This window comes from Juglans regia, chromosome 1 (genome assembly GCF_001411555.2).
Source record: "Juglans regia cultivar Chandler chromosome 1, Walnut 2.0, whole genome shotgun sequence".
NCBI classification, from domain to species: domain Eukaryota; kingdom Viridiplantae; phylum Streptophyta; class Magnoliopsida; order Fagales; family Juglandaceae; genus Juglans; species Juglans regia.
This window is the reverse complement of record NC_049901.1, coordinates 14,286,728-14,296,027: the sequence shown is the minus strand read 5'-3', so window position 1 is coordinate 14,296,027 and position 9,300 is coordinate 14,286,728. Positions and strand designations below refer to the sequence as shown.

The 9,300-nt window shown below is 33.2% G+C and overlaps 1 protein-coding gene across 1 annotated transcript; it reads right to left on the bottom strand.

Moving 5' to 3' along the window:
* Positions 1 to 1,135: 1,135 nt before the first annotated feature.
* Positions 1,136 to 4,084, bottom strand: LOC109013261 (short-chain dehydrogenase RED1-like). Its single transcript, XM_018995300.2, has 3 exons — positions 3,499 to 4,084; positions 2,175 to 2,334; positions 1,136 to 1,682 (listed from the first exon to the last, which is right to left on the bottom strand). Exons 1-3 carry the CDS (start codon positions 3,830 to 3,832, stop codon positions 1,346 to 1,348), a joined length of 831 nt encoding a protein of 276 aa, XP_018850845.1. The 5' UTR covers positions 3,833 to 4,084; the 3' UTR covers positions 1,136 to 1,345.
* Between the last annotated feature and the right edge of the window lie 5,216 nt (positions 4,085 to 9,300).

Sequence of the window (9,300 nt, the reverse complement as noted above, 5' to 3'; positions counted from 1 at the left end):
TGCCCCGAAATGACTAGGGATTTAGCTTTATAACCTACTTTGAAATCGAAATCGAAAATAAGATTTTTCTTTTCTTAAAAGGAACTTTTGTGGTCACTTCAGATTGCCAAAAAAAAAAAAAAAATAGTGCAACTCATCTAGTATTAGGACTCGTTTGTTTTCATATCTCATCATATTTAATCGTTTTAATTTTTTTAAATTTTCACACAATAAAATAAATATCAATTTTTTAAAATTTAAAATAAAAATAATATTAAAAAAATATATTCTAATAATATTTTTTTAATTTTTAAATTTAATCATAATTAATTCATGTCATCTGCTAAAACAGATGGTGGACTTAGTAGACCAGCTTTCTTGATTGAGATCAAAGTTACCAGTAACTAATTTGGTCAGGCCCTGGGCTCGCACTGAGTGAGCTACTACTGTGACGTATATACAGAGAAACAAAAAAAATATATTTATTTATATATATATTTCAGAGTGAAATTTATCAGTGATGAATCGGGATTCCTGGAAAGTCAGTTTGGCCGAATCTGTTGCACGATATCTCCCAAGTCTAAAAAATGGAACTGGACTAGCCGACTAGGTTAAAATTTAGAAAATGTGAGGGCAAACTTGTAATGGTGGTTCCTAATGTCCCATTTGCTGGGTTAGATGTTATACCCAAAACGAAATGAGAATATATTGAAATTGGTGCAGCCAATATATCCGCTCTAGACTATATATAGTTGGACCTGACCCTGGCGTGCCGTCGTCTAACTCATCTGCGGTACGCATAGCGCTTTGGGTTGTACAACTGAATTGATAAAATTTACAGGTATTTGAGAAAGGAAAATTTCATATATCTTACTATCATCTCACTAAATATAATATGACACATTTATTATTATTAAATAATCATTTATTGTATATTTTTTTGTCATTTAATAATAATAAATATACTACATATTACTTAGTATGATAAAAATAAAATGAAAGTATAATGTATAGCATTATCCTTTCTTTTTTGGGAGGCAGCTGAATTTTTTTAATATTGATTTTTAAAGATTTGTTTTGTACCCACTAAAGAACTGGGAACCATTAAAAAAAAAAAACCAACCGTGGCCATAAATGGCCTCAACCATGTCTGGTCTGAGAGAATATGCCAGCCGTCTTATTCATTGTCCAGCTATCATTGTATACTCGACGAAAACGAAAAGATATGGATTACCTTTTACAGACATTAATAATCACCTTCTTTGTCATCCAGTTTTCTAAGAAGGATCTTCGAATTATGAAGAGTGTGGGGCAGTCATGTGTGTGCCTATTTTCAGCACAAGTGGGGGGACCAGGAAGTTGCAATTCAACATTTCATTGCCAATCTAAGAATAAAATCTCTAATAAAGAGTGGCAGATGGTACATGATTGCCATAATGGTGGAGTAATGGCCAGAGGAGAACCAGGCCGGCGGATTCTTCTTCAGCACAGCAGCTACAGTCTTCTTTGCAAACTCCTCTGAAGGTGTCGACTTATCTCCTTGTGAAAAATGCGCTCTCTCTCGGATGGCAGCTTCAAAGGGCTTGTATAGGTTCCATTCAGGCATCCGGTTGTAGGTGGCTATGGCTGAATTCCCGATGTTCGACCTAGTAGCTCCTGGGACAACATTGATAACATGGATCCCAAAAGGTCTGAGTTCCAATCTGCATGTAACATGGAGTTTCAGTTACCAGGTAACAAGGATCCACCAACCTTTTATTCCAATAGCTTCAGTAACCCACTGGACTCACCCGTAAGAAGGAGAAAGCCATAAAAAAGCCATGGACTAGGAGATAACCTCCTATTGGATTAGATACCATGCTCATTCTAAAATGAAATAGATGTGCAAGTTTTAACTTGTAAACATAGTCATTCAACATATTTGTGTCATTGGGTTTCTTCATGAAATTTCCAACATGTCATAAACAGTAATAGTTTGTTTAGTAAGATAATTCTCATCAACATCTTTGTGCATCTATATCAGTGCCATATAAGCAAAATTACTGACAACACTAACAATATGCAAGCAAACACACAAGTTCTTTTGGTTTTTTGTGCTTCTTCTTTTTGCAGGGTAGGGGTAATACCTTCTGTTTTTCATGCAGATGTAGACTTTGCTTATTATAAGGATTGATCCAGGGAATATACATACATACCTCAATGTATCAGTCAGTGCATGCAGAGCAGCTTTGGATGCAGTATAGGCACCGGACCATGGTCCAGGACCCATAACAGTTATGCTTCCAACATTTACAATCTTTCCCTTTTTCCTGGATGCCATGTGAGGAACAACTGCTTGAACCAACCGTAATGGACCTATTAAGAGTGACAATATAAACAAAGAAAATGGATCTTATCATACACGCTGTTAACAACGTTCTCAAAGTAAACAAAGAAATAGGAGATATTTGAGAATGAAAAAAAAAAAAAAAGAATTTAGATATGAAGAGATCCATTCACCGAGAAAAAAAAAAAAAAACAAGTAGTGGTTGCCTCTACATGTAATCGCAAAAAGGTTTGTTTATCAGATGCAGCACCAGGTGTTACAATGTATAAAACCTGGAATTAAGCTCCATATCCATAGCCAAACTTATTATAATATTTGAAACATTTCACAAATCCCAATCATCCAATTACTGCTTTGCATCAATGTGTTCACTAGATCAACTATGCAGTTCGGTTTAGAAAGATCTAGAGGATGTGGTCAACCAGTTTGCTGGATGTTAATGTGATGCTTCATCTTTCTGTTCAACTTTTTTGTAGTATTAGATAAATTCCAAGCTTTCTGGATGGTAATGTGACCCTTCAGCTTTCATTCAACAAAAGTTATTGTCAGTCACAGGGGATGCTTTCGGGGCCAAGTATTTCTGTCCTAGGACATTATTGGGAACAAGCTACAAGTCAAGTATTTGTTTGTGTGCGTTGAATTGAACTGTCGCATGGTGTATTGAATTGAAAGGAGGCATGGATGTTCTGCCTCGTTTCAGAAAGTGACAAGTAGAAGAATGAGGTCCTTCATTTGGAGAATAAAGAATCGTTACTAGAAGAGCATCAGTCTGCAAGCGCAGCATAAATATAAGTGATACAGTTTCTGAAAAATCAATCCGTGGAATTGGCTTTCCAGGATGTAAACAGTGAAAGATCCATCCCAACACAGTTCCTAATTACATCCCCAACTGATAAAAGGTGTGAGCAATTTAAGCTGAAATCATGAATTTTCCACTATTAACGCAGACACCCACGCACACATAAAATCATTCGAGATCCACAAGAATAACGATGCCATTCATAAGTTGTCAGTTTTTGCACCATCAGAAGGACATCAAAAGTCAGCAATACAAACTCATAGATCCTCTTTTACTATGTTGGGAATCGCTAAAAATGCCATAAACATCATGAAAATAAAAGAAAGGAGAAACACAGATTAGCATATCTCAGAGGAAAAAGAGAAGAATAGACATATAACGCGGAAGACCTTACCGTAGACATTAGTATTGAAAGTGTCTTGGAGAGCACAGAGAGGGATCTCAGCAAGAGGGGCTACACACTGCACCCCAGCATTATTAACCAGCACATCTATCCGACCATACTTCTCCAGAACATTGGCAAGCACGTGTTGTACGCTCTCTTCTGACAGAACATCCAATTCTTGCAGGAAGAATCTGGGGTCGTTCTGGAGATCCGACATCGAACCCCGGGACCTGCTGGTGGCCACGACCAGGCAGTCGCTGGCGGCGAACGCCCGGGCCAGGGCATGGCCTATGCCTCCAGTCGTACACCCCGTGATTAATACCACTTCTTTGCCGTATTCCATCTGAAAGTTGAAAAGCTTGATTCTTGAAATACCCAGAATTCAGAATCCCCAGATATTCGTTGATAACAAGGAGCAATTTCTGTCAAAATCAGTGGAAGGAGGAAAACAGCTTCTTTCTCCCGTAGTATTTAGAGCACTCCGATGGAGGGTGTATAATACATTTTTTACTAAAAATATAAAGAAATATTCTCAAAACACTCTTTATTGGATTTTTTATTTTGAAGATATTTTTACATTTTGCCACGGAACATTGTTAAATGTAGAGGATTCTATTTATTAATATAAACATATTTAATTAATTTCTCACTCCTCTTTCTCCTCGTACATTAACATTTTTATATTAGCATGTCTACCCTTGCGTTTGGAAGTGACTCAAAGTTTTCATTTGTGGTGTACCTAGCTATAATTATTCAATTGAGTTTGATTACAAAACAAAATAAAACAAGAATATTTTTATTATATAATCTTTTCGTTTTATTTTTGAATCAATTTATATTTTAATTTAACTTATAAATTTAGATTAATTTAAAATAAAATAAAATTATATGATATTGTATATGAGGAGATATATCAAATATTAAAAGATATGAAGATATTATTGATAGTTAGAGCAAAATATTTGAAATGAATAAAAAATATTAAAAAATATAATATTTAAATGATATGAGAAAAAATAGATAAGCTGATGTATGATATATTGTAAAAGTGAGTATGTAAAATAGAAAAATTAAGTTTTGATAATGTATTTTAAAAAATAGGATGAAGAAGTCATTGTGAGTGCTCTTAGCATTGAGTACTGCTATGGTTCCCGAATTTGGAATCCAAAAAATATTTCGAACAATGTAATTTTTTTTTATATAGTTTTTTAATCATCATAAATATTTTTTAAAAAATAAAAAATTCATAACATCATTAAAAATTATTTTTTTAATCATTCGATAAATATATATATATACACTATTCGAAATATTTTTTGGGTCCCGCAAAGCATTTCTCTTTAGCTATATTTCTCATTCACGAGCCAATCTATAAAGTAGTTGGGAGAATGAAATAAATAAATTATCAGATGATGTATACTCCCAACCGTGTGGAGATATAGAGAGTCAAGGGCTCCATAAAGTGGGTCAACTCTTATATGTAGTTGGTAAGATTTTATAATTTATTGCTCTAAACATGCTATATTTCGCCCTTTTTTTTAAAAAAAAAAAAAATGAATTTAAAATTAGATTAATTTTTAAAAATAAAATTTTATTATTTTTTAAAAAAATACGCGACATTTTTTTAAAATTTTATGTTCGGAAGTTTCGAGAAGTTCGAAGGCCGCCCATAGGTGGCTCTACCTAGGGCAGCTCTTGAGGTAGCCTTAAAGAGATACCACCCTATAGTGGACGGCTATTAATGTGGTTGTACGTGCTTAAGATATGATAATTTATATATGGAAAAATCTACTTTGCCTCTGAGTTATATCGTTCAATTTAATTGCTTGATAAATTTTTTTAATTTAATAATTAAAGAAATGATTTTAAGTGTATTAAAATATTTTTTATTTTTTAAAATATTTAAATATATTAAAAATGTGAAAAGAAAAAAAAAATCAAAAATAAAAAAATAACAAACGGTCAACTTGAACAAAATACTCTGAACGACAGAGTAGCCCGACTCTTTATATACCTACAATTAGGGGGGCAATCAAAATAGGGATGTTGGATGATAAGAAAGTAAAAGGACTATTTTTCCTTTTGGTAAGATAGTTCGAAGTACCCCCAAGATAATTATAGTATTAGACTGCGTTTAGATGTTAAATTGAGTTAAAATGAGTTAAATTTTTTATAAATAGTAATGAGTTGAGATGATATAGTAAATTCTTTAGAGTTCATCTAAGATAAGTTTAGATGTATTTAGATGTTAAAATAAATTTAGATATATTTATGAAAAGTTAAAAAAGATTATAAATTTTACATATAAAAAGATTTTGAATTGAGATAAATTTAATAATTTAATAATTATATATTTAAATATTAGAGGAATTCTAAATCTAAATTGAATTCAAGCAATCAAGGAACCAAACTAATTCTTAATGTGTATTGATTGAATTGGAAACTAATGGATGGGCCAATGGCCCAATTCACGTTTAGCTTGCCCAACCGAAGGCCCTCTCTCTTTCTGTCTGTCCCATGCTCACAGTATGAGTACTTACCTTAAGGGGGTAGTCAGAATACGCAACTTATTTACTTTCCTTTGATGCTCGCTTAGAACAGCTTTATCAGTTGGGTCCCATTTTTGCCACTTTTAAGTAGTATACTATCTATTATTTTTGGAATTTAATATTTTATTAAATAAACTTATTTTTGGAATTTAATTAAATAATATTTTAATAAAATTATAAAATAATAATATATTTGTATAAATATATCATTTTTGTTAATTTTAATATTTGACGTTACATTCACATTTTTATCACGTAATATTGATAAGTTATTGCACACTAATTATTAATTGTGTTGGGGATAAATATATCGGGCTGAAGATGAACTAGGCCTAGGCCCAGTCCACCATAAAGCAATCTTCAAGATGCAAGAAGGAAAAAGAAGTAACAAGACAATTGGAAAAAGTAAAATGAAAGTCAGACAAGCGAAGAAGATGGTGAAGTGATATAAAACAAACATTTCTCATCGGTTGCTCCCAAGACCTTAAGAAAGGGGATTCTGGGAAACAGAGAAGATGAATATTCTTCAACCTCACTAAAGCTCTAGAGAGATATTATCTTCTCCAAGTTAAAGAGATTTTCGACTTGTATTGTACAGAAAGATAAGAGGGATTGTAAAATATTTTTATCATAGTGGATTTATCTTTCCAAACGATACGTGAATATAAACATTGTGTCGAATCATGTAAATTCGCGTATCTTATTTTTTGTATTTTTAACTATTTACTACTATAGATGTGGGTACGAATAGTGTACCAACACCCCCAAACCTTTAACTAAAACCGACGCCGACCGATAGTTTATTTTTGGGGGAGGAAACCGGTCGAAACCGATCGATGGGGAGAAAAACACCGGCCGTCTCGACACCGGCAATTCTCTGGCGGTTCACGGTCGGTTCATCGGCGAGTTTCGTCTGAGAGAGTAGAGAGAGAGAGAGTGTCGCAGAGGAGAGAGAGCGGGGATGAAAACGGCAATGCGTCACTGGGAAGAAGACGCCCGAGGAAGAAGACGACCTAATTTCAAAACGACGCCGTTTGGTCTAAACCAAACGGCGTCGTTCTACTTAATTTTTTTTTAATACGTTAAGAATAAAACGACGCCGTTTAGTTTAATACCAAACGGCGTCGTTTCAGTTATGTTAAAACACAACTGCAGACTTAAAACGACGCCGTTCCACTTAAACTTAAGTAGAACGGCGTCGTTTTCAATACAGAATATATAAAAAAAAAATAAAATTTCTTTAATCGGCCGGTTCAGCGGTTTGAACCAGGTTCGAACTGACGCCGAACCGGCCGATATCGGTTTATACTATTTTCTGCCGCACGCCGACCGGTTCTTTACCGGTTTCGGCCGGTTCCGAGCTCCGGCGGCAGGTCTGAGTCGGTCTAGGTCGGTTTATCGGTTTTTTGTACAGCCCTACTGCTAATCCACAGAAAAAATGTATTTAAAATTTCTACCGATTGTGTAAAAAGTTTTTCTTTTTTGTTTATTTTTTTAAACCCTTTAAGTATTTTTAAAAAATTAAAAAAAATCATAAACTCATTAAAAAAAAATACTTTTTTAACTATTAAGTAAAAAAAAATTTAAAAAAAAAATCCGTACAAATTTTTGGTGGGTATTTTCTGTGGAAGTAGTTGTGGCCCAAAATGCAACTACTTTCAGGCCCAATCAATATTTATACGAAAATCATGATAGATTCCGTATTAGGCATCAAGCAGAATTTAATCTCACCAAACTTGTTTGGGTTGTGATGAATCCTAACCCTGCATGGAATCGTGAATGCATGGGGACTTATTATCAAAGGAACAAGAAGAAAATACACAAAAATAATCATTTCTTAGTATATTTATATTTTCGACTCAATCTCCTATCACAATAAAACGCGAGAAGAAAATTATCTGTGATCAGGATTGAACTAATTGTACCGAATTAAAAATATGAAAAACTAGAAATAAATGTTACAAATCCAATACCCACCCAAGCAAAAATAAGTTAAATAACACCACCATCATCTTTCTTTAGTTGTTGTATCTTTTTCAATTATTTAAAAAGTAATATTAAATATAATTTTAGAGCGTGCTTGCCATGCGTACTCCTTTCATAAAAAAAAAAAAAAAATTGAATTTACCATTAAAAGATAGATTTGTTCACGTGAGTCTCAGATTTTACTATTTTTTTTTAAAGAAAATACGTGGGACAAATAATTCTACTTATTTAAATCAACTACATGCATGTGAATTGATATATAAACAATTGTAATAGTAATGCTATATGCAGTCGTGGAGTGTACAAGTGGCGTATAGTCACTTTAAAAAAGAGTGGAGTCTACTATTAAAAAATTATTATTATTTTTTATATAGATCCTGTATTTATTCACTTTTTTTCAAAGTGATTGCACGGCTCTTGCGTACTCACGATTGCAACTATCATTCTTCATTAATTAATATAATCCATCCTAATTAGTTATGAATATCGATCACACTCTTTTTCACAATCATTAATATAATAAATTAGTTAATTTGTTAGGTACTAGATCTATCTCCAGCTTAATTAATTTAAGCTTATTAATGTTGAGTGATGATGATGATGAGGAAGAAGATGAAGATGAAGCTGGGTTCCTTAATTGATCCTTATGCAAGTAATAGGCAAATCGTGTGTGCCAACTCGACTTAATTTTTTTAATGCGAATTATTAAAAGGGTGACCGAAATCCGTCATGCACGTTTTGTGGCCGCTATTTTTGTGTGGCTGGCCTTCAGCTCGCTCGTTCATCAACAATATTAATATTCTACATGCATTAATGGTCCTTATAATTAATAAAGAGAACTAGTGGTACGTACTATTATATCCTTTTATCTCAACAACAAGCTGATCAAAGTCCTAAACTCGATCCTTCTCATGTTAGAGTTTAATATTTTTTTAGTATTTAAGACTTCTCGGCCCACTATACACAACTACTTTGTTTGGTTAACATCATGAAATAAACAAATCCCAGATCATGCAAGCATGCATGCATGCATGCATGGAATTATGGGCAAGCTGTACTCATTCATGACTATCACCATAATCAACATGATCAACCATATATCGTTTCGAGCAAGAATAATAAAGATTAATCGCTTCATTAATTAATTATCGAGAAGTTGAGATGATCATCTATATCTAAATCTTTAGTCGATCAGATGACTTTATATGTTAATTAGAATTTGTACAAATCATTTCTCTAGACGAGATTATCAAAGTAAACTCATGATTAAAATTGC

Coding starts and splice junctions, on each gene's coding strand:
- LOC109013261 (XM_018995300.2), bottom strand. CDS start 3,832: ATGGAATACGGCAAAGAAGTGGTATTAATCACGGGGTGTACGACTGGA. Junction 2,335..3,498: donor TTTCAATACTAATGTCTACG/GTAAGGTCTTCC, acceptor CACTCTTAATAG/GTCCATTACGGTTGGTTCAA. Junction 1,683..2,174: donor GCACTGACTGATACATTGAG/GTATGTATGTAT, acceptor TGTTACATGCAG/ATTGGAACTCAGACCTTTTG.